This window comes from Xiphophorus maculatus, chromosome 9, assembly GCF_002775205.1.
Source record: "Xiphophorus maculatus strain JP 163 A chromosome 9, X_maculatus-5.0-male, whole genome shotgun sequence".
Taxonomy (NCBI): domain Eukaryota; kingdom Metazoa; phylum Chordata; class Actinopteri; order Cyprinodontiformes; family Poeciliidae; genus Xiphophorus; species Xiphophorus maculatus.
In genome coordinates this window covers 20687004-20709913 of record NC_036451.1, presented here as the reverse complement: position 1 = coordinate 20709913, position 22910 = coordinate 20687004, and the positions used below count along the sequence as shown (strand labels likewise).

At 40.0% G+C, this 22910-nt stretch overlaps 3 protein-coding genes across 3 annotated transcripts; 1 reads left to right on the top strand and 2 right to left on the bottom strand.

Moving 5' to 3' along the window:
• The first annotated feature begins 2009 nt into the window (after nt 1–2009).
• LOC102218510 (ras-related protein Rab-11B-like) lies at nt 2010–7181 on the top strand. The gene is made up of 5 exons (XM_005795578.3): nt 2010–2167; nt 4513–4708; nt 4794–4987; nt 5072–5152; nt 6468–7181. The coding sequence occupies exons 1-5, from the start codon at nt 2128–2130 to the stop codon at nt 6611–6613; spliced, it is 657 nt and encodes a 218-aa protein (XP_005795635.1). The 5' UTR covers nt 2010–2127; the 3' UTR covers nt 6614–7181.
• A 1936-nt stretch (nt 7182–9117) lies between these two features.
• march2 (membrane associated ring-CH-type finger 2) lies at nt 9118–16694 on the bottom strand. The gene is made up of 5 exons (XM_005795579.2): nt 16346–16694; nt 12933–13247; nt 12638–12833; nt 11907–12116; nt 9118–11823 (listed from the first exon to the last, which is right to left on the bottom strand). The coding sequence occupies exons 2-5, from the start codon at nt 13112–13114 to the stop codon at nt 11668–11670; spliced, it is 744 nt and encodes a 247-aa protein (XP_005795636.1). The 5' UTR covers nt 13115–13247; nt 16346–16694; the 3' UTR covers nt 9118–11667.
• Nucleotides 16695–17347: 653 nt separating this feature from the next.
• Nucleotides 17348–22048, bottom strand: LOC102219022 (ras-related protein Rab-11B-like). Its single transcript, XM_005795580.2, has 5 exons — nt 21911–22048; nt 20035–20230; nt 19596–19789; nt 18852–18932; nt 17348–18758 (listed from the first exon to the last, which is right to left on the bottom strand). Exons 1-5 carry the CDS (start codon nt 21948–21950, stop codon nt 18613–18615), a joined length of 657 nt encoding a protein of 218 aa, XP_005795637.1. The 5' UTR covers nt 21951–22048; the 3' UTR covers nt 17348–18612.
• Between the last annotated feature and the right edge of the window lie 862 nt (nt 22049–22910).

Sequence of the window (22910 nt, the reverse complement as noted above, 5' to 3'; positions counted from 1 at the left end):
TAATTGGGGATTTTCTCACCAACGTACAATATTTATCCTTTCAAACTCCACCAGTTTTCATATTTTTCCACAAGAAAATATTGAAAAAGTTACTAAAGTTTTTAATGTATAAAATGCTTACATGTTTCATATTTTAGCAAAAAATAAAAAGTAAATATGAAGTGAGTTTTATTAAAATAAATAATATTTTAATAAAATATTATTCATATTCACTTCAAAGTAAATATGAAGTGAGTTTTATTAAAATAAAACTCACTTCATATTTACTTTTTATTTTTTGCTAAAATATGAAACATGTAAGCATTTTATACATTAAAAACTTTAGTGGGAAAAAAACGTTGAATGGGAAAAAAACACAATTTGAATGTCCTTATTTCAAAAACTGTAGTTATGTGAAGGTTTTTGTTATTGTTGCTGTGATTTAGTTGAGCGGACATAAACACATGACTAACACTCAGTGGAAACAATCATTGTCCAGGCTGATGTGCTGCACGAGATCATTTCATATCAATGTACGAGTCATAGGAATGTATAAACATAAACAGTACCATATTAAACTTAATAAAGCTGCTGTGCCAGATGAATAATAACAGCACGGTTTATCCAAAGTCCTACTTGCTACTCACTCTTAGGGCAGGGATTAGTTTGGATCCACCTGATGACTCACTGTCAGTGAGGTTTATCTGCAGCTGCACGCGTTATATTTCTCATTTTCTCACTGTGGGACGTGCAACTACACTGAGTTAGAGTTTAATTTGCAGCAGTGTGCTGCTCTCAGGAGCACTGCTTCATTTCTCATCCTCTATGTTCTTTAAACCTTATCTAGATCAGCCATGCAGCTAAGAAGGAAAGCGTAATTTTTAAGCACTTCAATTACAGCAGAGCTCCGCTGAGGTTTAAAGCACCACTGAATAAATGATTTCCAACAGCAGCAAAGTTAGTTTATTAGTTCGGTAATTGAGAGTATGTGTTTGGCACTTTCTACCACATTCACTGAGCTCTAATATTTCATTGGTAGTTTATGTTTATGCTTTAGGTTTGTGTAAATCCTTGGGAGCCCCAAGGTATAGGCAGCTCAGCTAATCAACTAATTCCACTGGTTGCTTGAAAATAATAATAAAAAGAAAAACTTCCACCTCTCTTCTCTGTCTCTCCTGAAACGACAGTAGTTAGAATGAGCAAGAGCCCCTAAATTAAATTCCTCTTGGGTTCTCATACAACCTGGTGTTATGCTTGTGGATGGATGGATGAATAAAATAAGGATTCATAAACCTGCACTAGCCCTGCTCCTGAGAAATAAGTAATAGACAGAGCTGTACTATATCCTGATTTATTTATTTTTTAAGTGTTTTCTGTTAAATCTTTCTTGTATTTATTCTTCTGTGTCATGTTCTCTGCAGTTCGATAAAAATGACATCACTGTGGGGTTAAAGTATGGAGAAAAGAAGGCGTATTTCAATATTATTTAGTGAAATGCATTTTAAAAATGCACGAAACTGCATCCATGCATGAAACAGCATGCATTTTGCATCACTCAAAATGGATTGGAGCTTTCTCTAAGTAAGTTATGTACTATATAATTTAGATTCTTACTACAGATATCTTGGGGGTTAGATTCTGATTCACCTCAATCCTCCCTTGACTCCTCCAACGTCTGATTCCTTGTCGGTGTTGTGTAAAAATCTCCCACATTTCAAGGGAAGTAATTGGTGTTCTCCACACTGCAATACTTTTTTTCTCTAATGTATGATTTTAAGAAATGTAATTAACTCTCCACATAAACAGCTCTCAGGCTAATGCCGAAGATATTCCCTGTTTCTCAGGAGGATATGAATTCCCAGAAATTACAGTGTCGTGTAAGCTTCGCTTCTAAAACCCTGTATGTTGTTAAACCGACCAGATTGACTGAGATTTTTATTTATTTATTTATTTATTTATTTATTTATTTTTGCGTATTTTCTCCACCTGCAGAAGCTGCGTAGCGGTACGTCACGCAGCGTCTCTGCTCCTCTTACGCAACATGCGCCTGGTTCTCCTCCTGTCATCTCGGCGCACCACCACCCTGGTCAGTTGGGGGAACTATTTTCTCTCATCGCCGCTCTCTCCTAGAGCTGTCTGAACGTCAAAATGGGGAACAGAGACGACGAGTATGACTTCTTGTTCAAAGGTGAGTGGAACAGACGGAGGTTGGCGTTATTTACAGGCTATCCTCAGAACTAGCATATGCTAGCTGCGCTATCGTCGCTGGTAAACATCAGCTAGCGGTGGCTAGCCGAGCTGTTTTCGTTGCCCGTTGACTCACTTCCCCTGTTTAATCCATCCCTTATTCGCAGTCGCTTTAGGTGTGGCAGTGCTCGTTTTTGTGTCCAGGTCTGACTCTTTGTTTTCAACACGTTTTGGAGAAACCAGAGCGTGTTGTTTTTGGTGAGGAGTCCTGCAGGCTAGTGGTCAGGAGAATAGGACAAAAACACACTGGCTGTGTTTAAAACTTTATTATCGTCTGTCACAACTAGACTGGGCTTTTAACCACACAGTGAAATCTTATTCAGACGCTCACATGGCTTGTTTTTGTCTGCTTCATCTTCTAAACCCTAGGTTTTTGTTTGTTTTTTAAGAGTTGCTTTGTTGGATACTTGATCCCTGAGGGAGGAAACTCGCTCCCTGTCAAAGGAAGAAAGAGGAAACTCCATTGTTGTTGTTTTTTTCTGTCAGGTTTCTAATTACCTCTGATCACAGGTACTTTCCAATCAGTCACTTCTCTGTCAGTCTGATGACTGCAAGCTCCTTTCTTTACCAAACAAAGCTGGATCTTATCAGACCACATCACTAAATCTGTGTCACTAGACCTATTTTTTTTTTTCTGGAGGAAGAAGGAAGAAGTCCAGTTTCCTGCAAACATGTACAGTATATGCTGCATATCCACGTCTTTGTTTATTATAAAACTCAAATGAAGGGTTTTACAGTGAAGCTTGCCTTTCACCCTGCCAATGCATTATTAATACGCAGCAGTTAAAGGGGCCCCAGTCTGCTGCAGCCGTTTGGACTCTGGCTTCAGGATACTGATGACTCGTCAGGATGACACAGGAACAGAAGCGTTGAGAAAGCGTTGAGTCAGATTTCTCGGAGCGCAGGCCTTTGGCAGCTCCTTCCTGCCTGATTCCCAACAGGCCAGAGTCTGACAACGATCCCTCTGCATAGAGAAAGCAGAGCTTTCTGGCACTTTCACTTTGAAAAGTCACTGTGTGTTTCCAGTTCAGGTATGAGGCGGTGTTAGACTTTCACCTTGAGTAAACGTTTTCTTGCATTACCACAAAAAGTGAAAACAATTAGCATTGTCTAATAAGTTTTTTTTTTGTTTTTTTTAAGAGAAACTGTAGCTTGCAAGGCTCTCCAGTAGCAGTCAGTGTTTCAGCCTCTGACTGAAGACATTGTTGATTTATGACTGCTGCTGTCTTATGACCGTCATGACACTCTAACAGCCCAATCTCTGCACAGCAGCTACAATATCTGACGGTAACCTGTCCCGAATGACGTCATCAGGTGTCGACAAGCACAGCTGATCCATCTCCTTTGCTTTGGCTGCTCCTCTTTAAATCTCTGCCTGGCCATGTCATATAAACAATGTTAATGTAATAAGAGACGTTGATGATTAAAGTTGTAATATTATAGTTTTTCAACTATATATATATATATGAGTTAGCAACTGCTAACTTCAGTTAGCATTAGTTAGCATCCAGTTGCCAGCTGGATATAGAACATTCAATCTTTTTGTCATCCAAATCTATTGAGGAACACTGAGATTATTACAATTACAAGCTGATATGGAAATGAACCAATCAATTTTGCCAGAGATCATGGAAAACTTCTTTTTTTTTTAAACAAATTGTAGTAATAAGATAAATTGACTGCATTGTTTGATAACCAGGATAAATTGCTCTAAGATGACATTTGTTGTGGATTGGTTGTAAAAGAAAAAAAAAACAAAGAACTTGCTTCATTTTGAGTCTTCAACAACAGCATGTGACTTAATGCACATTTTTCTTTTTAAAATAAATAAAAAGTTATAATGAATGCTTTTGTAATTCCTTTTGTTTCTATTAGTTCCTTTATTTTCTGATTTAAAACAATTTCCTCTATAAAAAAGCCTGCAGCACTTTTTTTTTCTTCTCTTTTCTGCGTTGCGGTCCACAAAATATAAAAGTCGGAACCGGCCGGTCAGTCAGACCTCAAAGGAAGTTGGCGTCAACCAGGAAACGTCTTAAATGTGCTGACTAAAAATGTTTCTATGTTTCTAAGTTTATCTTCCTTGTAAGAGTTGGAAATATGTAGTGGCCATTTTTCAGCCAGCTGACCAGCAGTATGCAGCAACATATGAGAAAGGGGTACGCTCCATACGACTGAAAAAACCTCCCTTTAAAACCGAGCTAAAGGAAATTAGTCGACGTCGCAGATATTTGTCGCTACAATATAAGTTCTAAAATGTCCTCACCTCCCTTTGTGGTTCGTTTCCAGTTGTCCTTATCGGAGACTCGGGCGTGGGGAAGAGCAACCTGCTGTCCCGTTTCACACGAAACGAGTTCAACCTGGAGAGCAAGAGCACCATCGGGGTGGAGTTCGCCACCCGCAGCATCCAGGTGGACGGAAAGACGATAAAGGCTCAGATCTGGGACACAGCGGGACAGGAGCGCTACAGAGCAATCACCTCAGCGTGAGTGTTGCCTCGGTTACAAATGTTCACAGCCCGTGGCGTGACGAACCCCCAAAAGATAGAGCTGACTCTGCGCCCTCGCCAGGTACTACCGGGGCGCGGTCGGAGCGCTGCTAGTCTACGACATCGCCAAGCACCTGACGTATGAGAACGTGGAGCGCTGGCTGAAGGAGCTGAGGGACCACGCCGACAACAACATCGTCATCATGCTGGTGGGGAACAAGAGCGACCTCCGCCACCTCAGGGCCGTGCCCACCGACGAGGCTCTAGCCTTCGCGGGTAAATGACGGCGGAACGAGCACGACCGAGCCGTGCAGAGGTATTTCAAAAATGTCCCCCTCTCTCTCTCTCTCCCTACGTCAGAAAAGAACACCCTGTCGTTCATCGAGACGTCGGCGCTGGACTCAACAAACGTAGAAGAGGCGTTCAAGAACATTTTAACAGGTGGGAGAAGCAAGATTCAGCAGATTTGTCTCCAGAAGGGTTGAGAGCAAATGAAGGGAATACAGAATGCGATATATTCGAATTTGACAAAGTATAAATGTGACATACATGTTGAGATAAGGAGGTTTTACTCATTTAGTGGGACTCAGCGAGGCAACGCATTTTAAAAATGCAGAGATAAGCAGGTTCAACATTGGGCTGGACCAATCTTTGCTGAGGAGAAAACTCAGTTGAAGTATTTTCTCATCTATTTCTCAAGCCCCCCGCCCCCCAAGTTCTATTTTTGTGATTAATAATTCATGAGGTGCTTTCAGTGGGTGATCAGGTTCTGCTGCAGTGAAGATAGTCAAAAAAAAAAAAGATGGGTCGATAGAAATGCAGGATATGGTTTGATAAGTCAGATGTGAATGTGCTGGAGGTAAAGCTTCCTGATTATAATACTGAATAATCCTCTGCATATTCATTTGGTAAAAAGATCACTGTATTACCTTAAAGGGCAGGTCAAAACAAAAGCGCCGGTGGTTTCGTCCTGACTGAAACAAAGAATCGGATTATTTGTAATGAATCGTTTTTTGAAATAATCTTCAACTAATTTAGCAATCGATTAATCATTAACTGGGATATACAAACTCAAAGAAGGACAATTTTTTGGAAAAAAACACACATTCAGAGCAGTAATTAAATGAAATCTGGGAAAAAAATTATTTGCATTTTGGATTAAAAAAAACAATAAGCTACTTTGTCTGTAAATGTGTTTCAGTTTTTAACTAGGACAGCAGAATAATTTGCTTTCAAAAACATTTGAACCATTGCTTTTGAGCAGCTGTCCAATTATTAATCAGCTAAACCGGATCAGCCACTCACTGTATTGATGTTAAGTCAGACAGAAAGGGTTGAGCTTTTCACATGTTGATGTTAATAGTGTTTTTTTTTTTAGCTGCGGACACATCATTGACAGATGATGAAGTGTTCACTAAAGAAATGCTGTTGTTTCATATTAGTCAATAAAATGTTTATTTGCTCATTTATAAAGGAAATTGAATGATTATTTGAACTATTTATATCCATACTTTAATGTATTTCTAATATTGTTTAAAAAAAAAAATCTGCAGAAGGTAATTTATTTTTCTTGTCAAAATAATCAATAGCTAAAATAATATTTAGTTGCAGCCCTAAAATATTTTCACAACTAAGGAAAGTGCTAAGCAATTCCTGAAATGTACTCTGACTCTGGTGGTCTTTCCTTTCCCATACATGAGCATTGAGTTATTTGTTATGTTTCTCTCCTCTTACTTTTTTTCCCCCCCATCTCCAGAAATTTACCGCATCGTGTCACAGAAGCAGATAGCGGACAGATCTGCGCACGACGAGTCTCCGGGCAACAACGTAGTAGACATAAGCGTCCCGCCGACCACCGACGGCCAGAAGGGCAACAAACTGCAGTGCTGTCAAAGCCTGTGACGCTCAGCCTGAAGACACTCGCCCTCCTCCTCTTCATCACGCCACCAGTGCACTTTCATTTCCCACCTAGCTCCCTTTCAAAGCCAGCTCCTTCTTTTTTCTTCATCTCGCTCCATTTTCTTCTCTCTCTTTTTATTTTTGGCACTTTTCCTGAACCCGTTTCGTTTTATTTTGTAGGAGTACTTTCAAAGTCACTTGTTGCTCTTCTCTCCCGCCGCGAGGGATTTATTTCAGACGCCTTTCATGGCCACGGATCAGCCAGCCGAGTCGATCGTGGAGTCAGAACGAGGCCGCTGCCTTCAGGAAGCCGTCATGTTCCGCACAGCGAGGTTAGGAAATACATTTCAGCGGTTGCCACTAGGTGGTGCTGTGCAGAACGAACTAAGTAGAGTTACTCCAGCCTGACGAAGCAGTATTATGTATTTGACGGTGTGCTTCTTACTTCCATCTGTCATCATGCCAAAAATATTCTCACTAAGTATTTATTGAAGAAACGTTGGCTTCATTTGTCATTGTCTTACTTTCAGGTGAAGAACTGTGTGAATTTACAATAAAACTCTTGACTGAAGCACTTTGTCGGATGTCATGTGTCCTTTCTGAAAAACATTTCCTGCTTTAATAGAAATTATAAATAAGTTATAGAGCAGGCCAACCTTAAAATGATCAAATAGTATTTTGTTGTTGAACAGTGGATGATGGTGAAAGCACTGAAATAATAGCTTTTGGTCAAAAGCTCAATCTTTTTTCCATTAAGACTGTACTGTTTTATTGCACCCTTGTTAAAGAACAGTGCACATTTTATCACAGTTTTTGCTCCAAGGAAAACAAAATGACCTGGACAGACTTCCAAAGCATCGATGTATCCTAGTACGTTTAATGCAAAACATAAAACTAATCCCAGGTTAGTTTGAGGCCGAGAGCAGCTTGTGAATCTTCTTCCTGGTGTTTTTAAAAGCAGTTTAAACGCTCCCCTGCGCAGCAAACAAAGAGCTGACTTTTCAGGAGTTAAGTCAGAAATGAAAAGAGGAAAAACACAATTTAGAGGTCTCGCTCTCTCTCGCTGGGTAAGTAAAACGTGTCATAAAAATCTGAACCAACAGTACCTCGCAAAAGGATTCCTCAGGCTATAGAAAAATTCACCAAGCAAAACTTTTCCACATGCATGAAATCCGTTTGTTCTTTGAATGTGTTGGTGGATTGTTAGAGAACGTTTTGAAAGAAAGAAACACAGCAGAGTTTTGGACAAGTTTAAACCAGAGTTAGGTTATAAAATATCTCACAGTTCAGCTCAGGATCCATTATCTAAAAAGGAAAGAGGACAGCACAGCCTCAAACCTACAAAAACACATCTGCCCACTTAACCTTTTTGCAAAAAATGGGCCAAAATGATTATCTCAGGACTACTTGCATGCCAAAAAATATTTTTAATTTTAAAAATAAAATGAACAAGCTTATTGAGAATATGTTTCTCTCCCGGCAATAAACTAAGCAAACTTTATACAAATGTAAAACGGTCAAATATTTTTGTAGGAAAAGAATGTGTAGATCATCGCAGATCCAAAACTCCAAAAGGGTCTCGCATGTCGTAAATTAAAAGGCAAACGCTTTTACTCATTTATTCTTGGGCTCGGTTAAAGAAGACTGAAAAAGATTTAGATTTTTTGTTCTTTTAAGCAATGAAAACATGATTTAGATCACCGTTTGAAAACACTTGGTGTATTAGGCCAGGTTTTAACAGGGTAATTAAAAGCAGATTTGGGTGCAAAAGACGGTGGGTAGACGTGGCTCTATGGAGATTAACAGGAAAGCAGAAAACTTGGTCATTAAAAGATGAACACTTTTGTGTTTTATCCGACAATTTTGAGGAGGTTTTCTTTGGTCACAAACAGAAACCCAAACGGTCAATATATTAAGAGGACCATTTAAAACACAAGCACCAATAAGGTGAAATGAAGAACGTCAGCACAGCGTGTGTGAAGTTTGTGTTTTTAAAGCGATAAAAGCTAAAAGGAATTTTTAGAGACTAGACATTTTCCTCACATATCAAGTCAAAATTCTACAAAAAAATTTTTTAAAACTTTTTTTCATTTAAAATTGACCTTTTTAGGTAATGGGTAAAAATCAGAGTAAATATGTGAGAATTTAGGGAACAATGTATCAAAGCAGCCTGAGACGGCCGAGGATACAGAAATGTTTTTTTTTTTTTTGTACCTCTTGCCATCAACAGCAGCTGCAAATCTAATACTTTGAACTCATGTTTCTCCAACTAAGGAGCTTATGCAGAGGACTGAATGAGGAGATGTGACCGATTTTATAGTAAAACCTGAGATTAGCGGTTTGTTTTCCATCAGGATTAGCGAACAGACGACCCCTCCTTCCCTCACCTCTCCCTGCCAGAGTTAAAGGATGAGATGTAAACAAGCTTATGGAGCTACGGGGTTTTTAAACCAGAAGACGCTTTTGCTACAAGCGTCAACCGGCTAATGATCACAGGCGACACGTCCTACATTAATACCCACGCAGCATTTATTATTACATTTTAGCAAACAATTCTTGGCTGGTTGAAGGTGCCAGGATTTTTTTAAAAAGACATCCTGTAATGTACCAGAAAACAACGTAATATTATAAACAAAGAACAGCGACTCAACCTATGGAGTACAAACAATGCTGCCTCTTTAAAACAAACAAAAACTACAAACAGGACAGAAGTGTTAGAAAAACGAGTGACATTTACATTATTTACAATCTGTTGGGTGACATTTCATGGGTTGAATACACAGATTGACCACAGCGCAGAGAGACGCTTTAGGGATTTTTACATCTCTATGGCAACGCTGTAGCCAAAATGGGGTCAGTTTTGCATAATTTTAGACACACTTAATAAAGGAAAAGTCAATCCATTTCTTTGTTGTGCAATAGACTGGTAGCTGCTGGTGTTTACGATGAGCAGGAAATCACAGCCATAATCCAGTGAAGTCTCAGCGAGGATATTAAATGCATTTTTTTTTTTTAAATAACCAGTGATAAATATTTACTGGAAGAAGCTAGTGTAAACATTATGGGAGTATAATAATATAATATAATAATCGAATACCCTTAACACACTTTTCTGTTATACAAAATCTCCAACAGAAGCATTTTGTGGCACAAGTTCACATCCTGAAAATCTAAGAGGTGGAAAAATAAGACCGTTTCATCCGCCCAGTTACTGTAAACTTAGTGTTTAAAACCAAGTTTTCATCCTGAAATTGCAACTACACTGCGCTTGGAAAAATAGATCCATCTACAATGTAAACATGCATGATCACTTATGTGATAATAGCAAACTAGGAAGTCTGATCTAGGTGTATGAAAGATATCATCTTGATAAAAACTGATTTATGGCATAAACTTTACTTGATGTTTAAAAACTGACAGTTTGGTTGAGATTTTTTACTGCTGTTGTCTGGACATATTTTTGGTTTCATGGGAGCTTCAATAAATATCAAAAAGCTTTAAATTAAATTAGCGGTAAAATACCAACAGCCTATATCACAACAGGAAATTTTTATCTTTAAGGCATTGTGTTTGTGAAGCTTTGACAAACGGGTGATAGACATACTGTCAAAAAAAATACAGATGAGTTTTTCTCTATATCATTTTTTTTATTCTTATTATATGGAATACCACAAAATATTGTAATAAGCTAGGTTTATAGTTGATGTATTGAACTGGGCATGAGGAGGCGAGCGCTTTTCACTCCAACTGGACGATTTGGAAGGTGTTCTTGTGGAGCAGCTCTTCCTGCACTGGCACTTATATGATCCCTCTAGAGCACATGTGTCAAACTCAAGGCCCGGGGGCCAAATCTGGCCCACCGTAGCTTTTTATGTGGCCCTCTAGACTCCAGATTACATCAATAAATCCCTCTAGTTTATATATATAATGTTCTTTTAAAAGCTGTTTTATTTTCTGTCCCTCCAAATAAACACTGACATGTTAAGTGCTGATGATACAAAAACCTTGCTGACGTAGCCTGCTTCAGCTGGAAACAGGATATCCGGTCTAAAGTGAATTTAAAAATACATCAACAAAAAAAAAACCCCAAAATCACTAATTGTGAGTTTGACATGCATAACTGTGCATGTTAGTATCTCTGTTTACAGTAAAAGCTTCAATTTCCACTGTGTTATTGTTGCATAACCTCATGTTACACAGTCATCCCTCACTAGACCAGGAGTTAAAAAATAGAAAGAAACTGCTGCAGTGAAAAATCTGAGTCGAGCGTTTAAACTCAAACTGCATAATCAACATCTGGGTTGTGAAGTATAAATCAAAGACGGGAGGGTTTTTTTTTCCAACCTGCTCCAGTCACAGTAACATGAGAGCACACTCGTACGGCAGTGAGTTACAAACGGCAGAGAGGCAGAGCAGGTTAAAACACGTCGACACAAAACACCCCGCTTAGGGTGCAGTTACCGTTTTCGTCACACTGAGAAATCATTCTGCAGAGCCCTGCAGAAGGTTTCCTTTAAATACGGTTGAGACGTTACACAGTTACAAACTGGGTGTCTTTTCATGGCAGCTGGTTACACTTTTATATGTAGGGGTATCAAAAATGTGAACTACATTTTTCAGGGTTTTTTTTTTTCACAATAGAGGGTTAATTTGATGTTATGCCTGAATGGGCAACACTTCAGGGAGTGAATACTTTTGAAGTGAGGTTGCCGAACTATGGGGGACGATTACAAAAATCCATTTATGGTTAGCAGAACCCCTCATCATCCTCACATCCATCATGATGAGTCAGAAAACATGTATGCTTCTGAACATCACATGCTGTCCCTCAGTCTTCTCTGTTTTGTTTTTTTGCATAAACTTCATCAAACATCCAATGATGAAAAACAAATGCGGTCCTGCAGAATGCATTTATAAGATGGAGTGACAAAATATGCAAAAAAGGAAGAAAGCAATAAAAAGTAAAACAAATAATAACAAAAAAAGAGCCCAAAAGTGCTTCTTTGAAGTCCAGTCAACAAACTTGATGCAAGCTTCCCACATGTCTCCATCTGCTCTCATACGATACTCTCACTGGCAGACTTCTTCAGTTTGTTAGAGAGCAAGGAATGCTGGGAAGAGCTGGACTCCCTGGCTTCGGGAATGAGAAGACGCACTTTCTGATTTGTTCTTCTCCACTCGGAGTAGAGCTGACAGTGGTAGCGGAAAGAGACCTGGCGGACGGAAATGCGGAAGAGACGTCAGCAAAGGCACGAGGTTCTTTTTGCAGCTGGGCTGCGTCGGGAGTCATGCTCACCAGGGTCCAGAGGACGTAGATGGTGAAGAGGGCGATGGTGAGCGCGATGAGGCCCACGGCCTGCAGCCAGCTGCCCATGCGAAGGTGGTCCTGAGCCCCCCTCAGGCACAGCCAGCCGGAGATAGCCGCCAGTGGCGTGATGAAGAGGAAGCACACCATGTCGCAGAACAGCGTCCGCTTTTCGTTACGAGGGCCGGGGTCCTGCAGCCACTGTGGAGCGGGGAGGTGAAAGGTGAAAAACGAGAGTGGAAGAAAAGGGACATTGCAGATCTTCAAGCATGAAGTTCCCCGCAGATGTGTTCACAACCCCTAAGGAGATTTTCTCATCACCTAAACAACCGCAAACTTATTTTATTTTATTTCATTAGGATGTGTGACTCAACAAAAAGTGTTGTGTAATTGTAAAAATAAGGAAAATGTAAGATAAGAGTGAACAATACAAAACATTTATAGTTAAAAATTGAGTCAGGTTTGGTCAGCCTGACTAAATAGTTATCTCGCAGAGAGAAAAACGGGGAAATTTCAAGCATGCAGAGACGAGGTTACTTCAAAGAACCTGACGATAAAATGACAGCAAAAAGTGGAGCTGAATTCAAAATGTGCGCTACATTTTTCACACTTATTTCAACTAAGTATGACATAAACATGGGGGGGGAAAGTGCTAGTATGAAAACCTTTGCAAAGCCAGCGAATGAGACGAGAAAAAGAAGACGGACGCAGACGACGGTTACCTCTGTGAGCGGCTTGGGTCGCCTCTCGATGCTGAACTCTGTGTGACAGAGCTCGCAGTAGCTGGTGTTGGACGACGACAGCCACTTCTCCAGGCAGCTCTTGTGCACCGTGCCCAGCGTGCCCGTGCAGTCACACGGGGACAGGAGTCCCTCGCTGCTGCCCCCCTCGTGGCAAATGCGGCAGATGGGACCGTCGCTGATGCAAACGGACAACATTCGTTCAAACTCAAACTCCTGAATCCGGAGGAAACCGCTTGTCGCCATATTGAGATTGCGTGACAAGTCCGGGCCTCACCTTTGTACGCTCATGGGTTTGAGCACGGAGGACAGCAGCCGCCCGTCTAGCGCTGTGACCTGAGTGACGTAGAGGGCCTGGCATCCTTCGCCGCCCGCCTCCTCGACAATCTTCCACATGCCCCCCGTGCCGGCGCAGTCGCACAGGGAGCCGGGCAGGTGGCAGCACCCGCCTGTCGTCATGGTCGCCTCGTCCAGACGCTGGCCGCACAGGCAGAAGCGATGGCGTCGAGGGCTGTAGGCGCCGGATGGTCCGAGGACGGGGGAATAACAATGAGAGCGAACGTCTGCTGCTTTCCACCACAGAACAATGCCTCTACAGAGAAGCAGACATGCAGAGGTTTGATTGAGTTTGGTAAAAAAAAAATAAAATAAATAAATAAATTCAGTTTGAAAAGGAAAAAAAAAAAGTCCTGGTCTTTCTCAGTGGAAGACATATTTAAAAAGAGGAGCTAAACTAATCAGAAAAAAAAGACAGTAACATATTATGTTCTCAAATGCACCAGATTTTTACATCTCAAAAACTTGAATGTCACTGAAAATATATTTGCCACTTATTCCAGAAACCAAAATTAATTTACTGTATAGAAGAGTGAAATATTTTACATCTTTATTTCTTGTGATTCTGACAATTATGGCTCAGAGACAGTGAAAATCCAATATTCAGTGTCAGAAAATGAGAGATTACATAATAATAAAAATTGGGGTTTTTTTGTTTTGTTTTTTAAACAGAAATTTTTAAACAGAATGTTAAACAGAATCCTCGTAGGTGTGTTCATTTCTGTGCACTCAATATTTGGTTGGGCCTCTTTTCGCATGAATTACTGCATAAGTTGCGAGATGCCAAGTTGGAAAATGAAATCGGCGTCTCAACAAAGCAGAAGGAAGCACGATGTTCTCTAGAATTTCCTGGCAGGCGGCTGTGTCGACTGTGGACTTCATAAAAACGCAGTTGGCCAACACCGCATTGACCACAACTCGTTACCGACTGTGGAAACTTCACACTGGACTTCAAGAAACGTGGAGTCTACGCCTCGCCACTCTTTCATTTGGATCTTGATTTCCAAATGAAACGCAAACTTGACTTTCCTCTGAAAACTGAACCACCGAGTGACGGTGATGATTTTTCTCCTCAGCTCAGGTAAGACACTTCTGACTTTCTTTCTGGTTCAGGAGTGGCTTGACAAATGGGACATTTGTGGTCCTTGTGTAAGATTCATTTGAGCATTGAATTCCTGAATGGATTTTTTTCCTTTTGCCCGTACACCTTTCCTACCACCGAACTTTTTCTGAATATGTATTTATACACAGCATTCTGATCAGCTTCTTTGGTTATGGAGGGGTCAAAACTTTGAATTTGAGCTAAATATACAGCATATCACAATCACAACTCTAGGTAGGTATTAAATTAAGTGAACCAAACTAAAGTAGTTCAAGTTAACCCAAACTAACCAATCAAGCCAAATAAACCACCAAACCAGGAATCCAAGTGGAAGAGAGGGGAGGGATACGATTTGAAAATGTTGTGAAACATAATAAATTTAGGCCATGATCATCAAAATTACAAGAAATAAAGGCTTAAAATACTCCACCATGTGCGACTAACATAGAAGGCCTGACGTCACTCGTTTCAGAAATGAGTGAAATTATCAGGAATCTTTTCATGACGTTACCCCGGCTTTACTCTGTTGACAACAAAACCTGTTCATTTATTTGTTGGAAAAGATGGGAGGAAGAAAAAAAAAAACCATAAGAAAAAACAGATGCTTGTTTGGTACATAAATCACAGTTCATTTATTTCTGACAGTTTCAGTCTTTTTCCTCTCGTCTCCGTAGGATTACATGCAACACTCCATGCATTCATCTTTTCATACTTGCATATTTAACAAATTAACTCTTAAATAGGCCGATTATTCTTTCGTTTATAAAAAAAAAACAGAACGTCAAAGAGGGATGATGTTCTGATTAATAACCACATGAAAACAACCACTGAGCTGTTTTCAGTTCCATTTCTTGTGCAAATAAAATCTATGAGTTAAAATCCAAGTAAAATGACGTTTTACCAAACCATAAAAATCTGTGCTTACATTACTTTGCTATCAAAACAAACACTTTGTGTTTGATCGTGCTATACATTTGCACTAAACCTTTTTTTTTTGAGTAAATGATGTAAAACAGGGATATTTTAACTCAATATTTCCAGTCCACATGTGGGAAACCACGAATGCATTTCCTGCCACGCCAGCAGACACATTCTTCTTTAGAATTGCTTTGCATCATCTATGAGAGAGCTGGTGTTTTGGAAACAGACCAGTTCTTTTTTTCTTCCCAAAGCAGTTGTTAAAAGACCAAAGTGATGTCAGCAGCCGTGACTGAGATGTGTGGCCCACTGATAACCAGCTGGTTGTCTCCAGATAACCCACACAGGAGGCTGAACCGGCTAGATTTGGGGCCACATTTGTGTCTTAGGCAAGCAAATTGGGGTGTCTTGCATATTAATTACAAATGAACATGACCAACAGAAATTTGTACTTACTGATAAATTTCAGTTTGGACATGCATGTCTCACTATTTTTGAATAGAGAGGAAATGAATCATTTTTTAGGAAATCTACTCAGACTAAAACAAGTGGTATGAAAAAAAAAAGAAAAAAAAAAAGAAGAAGTTCTCCACTAAACCTGAGATCTATGTCAACTTGTATTAATGCAACAGCATCTCCACTACAGACCAGACAACAGTCTCCTGAATCTACAGAGGAACTTGCAGGGTTAAAGCATTTGGTTTAAGCTTAAGGGCCCAGATTTCAACTTCCTTCCTGAATTATTGAGCAAATAAGTTGATGCCTTACTTGATGCGATTAGGACGGTGTCACAATCCTTGACCCAGATAAACAAAGAGGTAACCAACCCCCCTCCTCTCCAAATCAGAAACAACAGCTAAACCTAATCATTTACTGTCTGTTTCGACACGGGCCGAGTGTAAACACTGGGATTAAACCAGACACTTATAGTTTTATTTCAGATCAACGCGTGGATTTAAAGACAACACGGCACACTGGTCGAAAACAAAAAAAGAGTGGTGAACGTAAACGGTGAAGTGGGTATGTTTTCTTTCTGCTCTGGCTTTCAGCGGCTAATGTTGCAGCTGCAGACAGATGTTGGGGCTTTGACACAGGCTATTGTCTGGAGCTCAGTAGCGGCGTCATGGCACCGAAAGCATACGTCGGCAGACGGGCAATGTGGTTCATGAAGACAATTCCTGCTGATAGCTGAAATATTACGCAACATTAAACGCTTCTTTATGTTTTCTGGTTAAAAACAAACACGCTGAATAGCCGAGCTGTGTTAGCTGTCAGTGAGCGGCTGCTAACACCCCGTTAGCGGCTATAAGACATAAAAGCTAACAGCTACTCACCTTCTTCGGTCTTCAGTGACTTTTCAAGGCAGCTTTCATCAGCGCCCCTTTAGCCTCGCTTTGTCTCCTCACTCCATTTTCACTGTAGGTCGGAAGGAACAACAAAACAATTGTGCGACAGCTCAGCTAGAGCTGTCTGAGCTGTGCTAGCCGACTACAGCACCTCCCTGTCTGTCTCCTGTCAGCTGATAACTCGGCCCAGACCAGGCTTCCGCTTTCCTGGGGCTTTAAATACTGCCCCCGAGGATCTTCATCATCATCACCTTTTACAGCCTGGGTCTGCGGTCAGGGAAGGCGTGCACTGCCCCGAGAAGTGATGGTGGATGACAGATGCATGCTCATCAGAGGAAATAAACAGGGACGTGGGCTCAAAACTGTCAAAACAATGAACTGTAAACATTCAGAGCCACCAGGACAAAGGAAGCCCCTTTATGACTACTATGCCATATGAGGACCATTTGGAAATACGATTCTCATAAATAGTTTGATACTAGTTAAATATTTTTTTACAGGGTTTTGTCAAGACTTTGAAGAGGAGGGAAAATAGTACCTGGTTTTGAAAACCTGAAAATGTTACCTATTCTTTTGAAGAAGAAAGATTAAACTCGGTCGGATCTGAGTCGGTATGTTAGACGTTGATTCTTGAAGAAATTTTAGGTCTTGACTTTGACTCTTAACTCATACGCTCCATGTTTAGGGTTGTTCTGCTGATGAAAATCATGATGTGGATATAGGGTGTTCAGTTTGTACCACCACCAGAGAGGAGAGTTGAATTTTGGTCTGATCTGAGCAGAGTGCCTTTTTCCACATTTGTGGCGCCTCTACCTGTAGGAAGCTATTACAAGCACTCCTCGCTGCTTTTTATTATCTAACCCAGCTCTAAACTTCACAACTTTATCCCTGACCCGTCTGGTGTGATCTCAAGCAAACCTCTCTGAAACCTTCACAACGTTGAGAATAAACTGGCCTCAGCAACCCATAACAACTGCTTACCATTCAGGCAACGGCTTTACACACTTCTTTTTATTTCAGCATCTCATGAGCAATGTCAAAGAAAACTGCTCACTTGGCAGGCATTTATTTTGTGGAAATGTTAGATCACATTGGATAAATTGTACAGAATCCCCTCCCCCCCCCCCCCCCCCAACACATAAGGGGGAAAAAAACAACAAAAAAACATTTTATCCATTTACTGAAATTAAGATTTTGTGTTTTCAGGTCCTTTTTTCTCAGATAAGTGTAAAAAGTTAAAAGGTTGAATTTGTTGTGACTGAAATGTCATCAGATTAAAACAGATTTTAAATCCAATCCAGTTTGATATTTAACACATTCAACTGACAGCAAAAGCTGCAAAAAAAAAATTCTCCAGGATAAAAAAAAAAAAAAAAGTGTTCTTGTCTAAGTGTTTGGAAATTATGATTGGATGTGTTTCTGTGAAACTGTAGGACATTAGTGCAAAAACATCAAAGTTTGATCTCAGCCAAATTAAGATAAAAGAACAGGAATCAGATCACATGATTTCACATATCAAGCACGCAACAAAATAGCTCATCCATGGAGCATTACCCATTGTTTTTTTTTTTTTTTTTTTGCAGTTAGCCTGGAAAATGCATGAGGACTGCAATAGTTTCCTTTGGTATCTTTGTGCTCTATGATCAACACACATCCAGAAAGACACACACATACAATTAAATCACAGCATTTGTTTCACACCCGCCCACATTAAATCAGTCAGTCACAGCCAGTGGCTCTTGCCGATTTCATACCAGGATGGGCAAAAGGGACTCAAAGTAGCAAGCAGAAATTTCAGACCTTCTTTCTCCTTGGCTCCTCCTCTACAGCAGGACAGGGCAGAATCAGCTCAACAACAAAAGAGATGAAGAGTTTCCACTGTGGAAAACTGTGTCATGAGTCTTTATGCAGACTAGGAAGAGACCTGCTGATCCCTCACCAGTCCCTCGACGGGAGCGGGTCAATAGGATCGTCGTCTCATGAATTATAAACAGATTGTAGTTTACTACAGGCTCTGCCTGCTTAAAGCGCCTTTCACCTGGCCACACCAAGAGAGAAAAATATTTAAGATGTTTTTTCTTAGAAATCAAAGGAAGACCAAAAGAAGAAAAAGAAACCCAGCAAAAAATGAAAGTCAAATTAAAGTTTTGACATTCCGGCTGTTTTGAAAACATGAGATCGTAACGAGAGCAGCATGAAAGTTGAAATGAATCAGGAAGGAAAACAGAAGAGGTTGGCAGAGAACACATGAGGGGTCACAGGCTTTGACAGCAGGGCAGTTTGTTCCCCCTCTGCCCATCCATGGTTGGAGGGACACTGATGTCCACGACGTTGTTGCCTGGAGAATCGTCGTGCGCAGATCTGTCTGATATTTGCCTCTGAGATACAATCCGGTAGATTTCTGTGGGGGGGGGAAATAAAAAAAACAACAAGGATGTGACAGAGTGGAAATGGTTTGTGTCAAACTGAATCGTTGGTGAATCTCTTCTCCTACCTGTGAGAATATTCTTGAATGCTTCTTCTACATTAGTGGAGTCCAGGGCTGACGTTTCAATAAATGACAGAGTGTTCTTCTCTGAATTTGAGACAAAACACAAAGAGATCAAAATACATCCTTAAAGTGTGTTTACAGTCATTAACTGGGTGGTTTAAACAGGAATGGATGGAGTTCAGATCCAGCCATTGACTGGCTTTGTCTACATGATCACATCAGGACAAATCGTGCATCTGATAACTCCCTAATGAACTACAAATGTTTTTAGATGTTTCTGAAGGCTGAAGTGATCTAAAAGTATGTTAGTACTTTGGGTTAAGAAAGGAAAGTAAAGGTGTAATGCAAATGGTATTTTTTTTTTCCTTTAGCGTTTCACTAGGATCTATGTTTCTTTATTTTCAGCTTAACCTCATTGTATTGAACGTTCTCGATCATTTTATTACATAAACAGTAACAATTTTACCATAATTTTAGGTACTTAGTTATTTGCTAGGGCTAACAGTTTACATATATAATTAATACTTTCAAATATTGTAGAATTTCTTGTATACAAAAACGTAAAAAGGTTTTACGATAAATAAATAAAATAGATGGATGGCTGGATACGGCATTTAAAAAATGGGACAAGTAATAAAGCTTGAAACAATTCTGTCCTCCCAGTCAGTAAATAATGCTCATTATGGCTCTTTAGCATCTAAACACAGCTGAGCCTGTAATAACAAACACACTTATTAAACAACTAACCCGCGAAGGCTCGAGCCTCGTCGGTGGGCACGGCCCTGAGGTGGCGGAGGTCGCTCTTGTTCCCCACCAGCATGATGACGATGTTGTTGTCGGCGTGGTCCCTCAGCTCCTTCAGCCAGCGCTCCACGTTCTCGTACGTCAGGTGCTTGGCGATGTCGTAGACTAGCAGCGCTCCGACCGCGCCCCGGTAGTACCTGAGGGCAAGAAAGGAAGAGTGAAAAAAAAAAACACGACAAAAAATGTTTATCTGAAATATTTTACATGTAGGCTTGTAACTTTGAATATAACGGGAAATAATCTGAAAAACAAAAGTTACAGGAGGACGAAGATTTCGTTTGCATGAGGAATAAACACCAACTGCTGAGCTACAATCTTTAACCAGAAGGCATATTTCTAAATAGGTAACTGCTGTCAAAAGACTAATACAACACAGACTCACGCTGAGGTGATTGCTCTGTAGCGCTCCTGTCCCGCTGTGTCCCAAATTTGAGCCTTTATCATCTTCCCATCCACCTGGATGCTGCGGGTGGCGAACTCCACCCCGATGGTGCTCTTGCTCTCCAGGTTGAACTCATTCCGGGTGAAACGGGACAGCAGGTTACTCTTCCCCACGCCCGAATCTCCGATTAGAACCACTAAACGAACCAGGTACACATGTTAAAAAGCCATGTTGTTATGTTGTGGATGGCTGGTAGGTGGTTAAATTCAACCCCACCCAGATCACGTTGGCAGATTTAATGGGCTTTGTTATAAAACTGTGATGACAGCCTCGTGCTTATCTCATGGACGTGCATTTATCACAGTATGTAACGTAGTTTAATTTAGCTCCACACTCAGAAGCTGTAAAGCTTACATGATGTGTGCATAGATGCACCAATCAGTGGACAAAGAGATCAGAATCAGCTAACTTTTCTTTATTACCTCTAATCTGAGAGCAGCGCTTCAACTACTGGGAAAACCCCCCAAAATTATAGGAATAATATTGTAATTCCTTCCTTGATGCTTGGTTTACAGAGTGCATCCTCTGTCGAAGAACCTGCAGCACACTTTCATAATGCATCACAGCCATAATGAGCAAAATCTGCATTGTGTCTCATTGCACATGAGAGCAGAAACAGATGCAGCAAATTTTTTTTCAATGTGATTTTGAACCATCCTGTGTCTTTTTTTTAAAAAACACACAAATGACTCATTAGTTATATCAAAATGACAAAGTTCGGTTTCTTGGAAGAAATGAATTTTTTTTTAAAAAGAAGGATGAGTCAGGACTTCTCACAGTACTGTAAGAAAAGATGAATCAGTCAGGTTTCTGTAACGATCTCCAATAATTTTGAGGTTTGACATGACAGCTTTGATTGTGACTGGTTCTGAGCTTTGTTTTATTCCAAGGACGTATAAAAGCGCTCCTGCTCATCACTTCCCTTTCAGTTTCAGAACAGAACAGGACATATGTTTGGAAATTAAAGTTTTTGTCCCCGACAGCATTAACAAACAGTAATCTGGCTTGTTTTCATATTGCTTTAGGAGTGATGGCTTCTTCTTTGCTCAATAGCAAATCATTCTGGATTCATTCTCTTTGCTTTTACTTCAGTTCTGGGTTTGATACATAAATTTCACAGCAAAACAGAGAACACAGAATCATCTCCCTGCTGAACAGTCAGATGAATGGATCCCTATGGTACATAGGGTACATTTTGGACAAATGAGTGACTTTCAAGAAAGTAACAAAATTATCTCTTATTTTACAAGTCTCTGACAAATAGACCTATCTGACCTAGAGCGGGAACTGTTTAATCTGTTTCATGTCAAAGATAAAAAGGTAACGTTTGTTTTTATACAATGTGAGTCAATATCTAGCTCTTAACTGTACATATCAAAGATGACAGGATAACGCCTTAAATAGATACTTTAATTATGTTAGTAAGGTTTATTAAAGGTGTTAAAACTTCATTTAGCAACAACATGTTTAACAGAATGAGCAGTGTCAAAAATTAAAGCGTTTCAAATAATTGTTTTTAAAATGAGAAGCAGCTAATATGTTAGCAAACAGCTTTGCATAAAACAAATTACGGCCAAACATTGGACATCACGGGACTTCCTTTACAGAGACTCTACAGGAAAGTACAACAAAGATTATGCGATTTCCATCCGAAAATGCTATAAACCGAATTACTTAGTTGTCTTTTCTTATGTCACTTAGTGTTCAAGCTAACTTAGCATCTCTACAGCTGACTTCCTCAGTTTGCTAACATCACGGAGTCACAGCAAACACGGTCTGTCCGCCGCCAGTCACCCACTTCCCCACAACCAATTACCTTTAAACAAATAGTCGTATTCGTCATCTCGAGTTCCCATGGTCGACCAGTATCTTTTTCAACTTCGTATTTCCAACAAATACCAACAATTCTCTCCGTCTACCGGGTAGCTTGCAACCTGGCACCGCCCTCAAAGCAAGCTAAGAGCACGTGAGTTTGGAATCCTTGACTTTGACCAATAGGAAGGCTAATCCTATTGACGGACAAATCTATGAACCAATCAAAACAGTTCTTTGGAGATGCCAATCAAACTACGTAAACAACGGAGAAGACGACAAGGTATTACTGCTTTTGGTCTCCTGACGTCCTGAAACGTTCCTAAGTGTCAGCTTTTTCCTCAGATTAAATTAAGTTAATTATCTGAGAAAACATTGATGTTTATATTTTGACTGCTTTCTTTAATACTATATTTTATTTTATATTATATATATTGCATATGTTACCCACTGGTAACCCAGTGCTCTTACTAAAAATCTAACATCTGGACTCTTAAAAAATGGCATGGTATTTCAAAAATATTCATAATCTTTAAACTTTTCGCATTTTTTTGGGACGTCACAACCACAAGCCTCGGTGTATTTTATATACATTTAATGCAACAAGCCAATTTACATGACATGACACATGATTTTGAAAAATTAACATTCACAATTCCCTCCACCCAAAAAACAAGCCTGAAAGTGTGGTGGGCATATGTTCCTAGTGTCCTTTTAATATGACACCCGGAAATAAAACTCAATGGAACCAACTGTCTGTCTGTATGTAATTTCATCTCACCACAAGTAAAAGCTGTTGTGGAATAATCAGCTGAGACTAAATTTAGCTTCTGTTCTGCATGAAAAAACACAGTGTGTGGAAGAAAACTAATACAGCACGCCAACACTACAACATGGCTGCAAATTCATTCTGAGGGAATGTTTTCTTCAGCAAGTACAAAGAAGCCGGTCAGTGTTGACAGGATTATTTTAAATGGAGCTAAATATAGGGCAATCCGTGAAGG

Bases quoted from the DNA above. Each gene is read 5' to 3' on its own strand.
- LOC102218510 (XM_005795578.3), top strand. From the start codon at position 2,128: ATGGGGAACAGAGACGACGAGTATGACTTCTTGTTCAAAG. The intron at 4,988-5,071 runs GTAAATGACGGC...TCCCTACGTCAG, and splicing joins CGAGGCTCTAGCCTTCGCGG to AAAAGAACACCCTGTCGTTC. The intron at 5,153-6,467 runs GTGGGAGAAGCA...CCCCATCTCCAG, and splicing joins GTTCAAGAACATTTTAACAG to AAATTTACCGCATCGTGTCA.
- march2 (XM_005795579.2), bottom strand. From the start codon at position 13,114: ATGACGACAGGCGGGTGCTGCCACCTGCCCGGCTCCCTGTGCGACTGC. The intron at 12,834-12,932 runs GTGAGGCCCGGA...CGTTTGCATCAG, and splicing joins AAACCCATGAGCGTACAAAG to CGACGGTCCCATCTGCCGCA. The intron at 12,117-12,637 runs GTAACCGTCGTC...CCCGCTCCACAG, and splicing joins GACCCAAGCCGCTCACAGAG to TGGCTGCAGGACCCCGGCCC.
- LOC102219022 (XM_005795580.2), bottom strand. From the start codon at position 21,950: ATGGGAACTCGAGATGACGAATACGACTATTTGTTTAAAG. The intron at 19,790-20,034 runs GTGAGTCTGTGT...TCTTGCCCTCAG, and splicing joins TACAGAGCAATCACCTCAGC to GTACTACCGGGGCGCGGTCG. The intron at 18,933-19,595 runs GTTAGTTGTTTA...TCTCAAATTCAG, and splicing joins CGAGGCTCGAGCCTTCGCGG to AGAAGAACACTCTGTCATTT.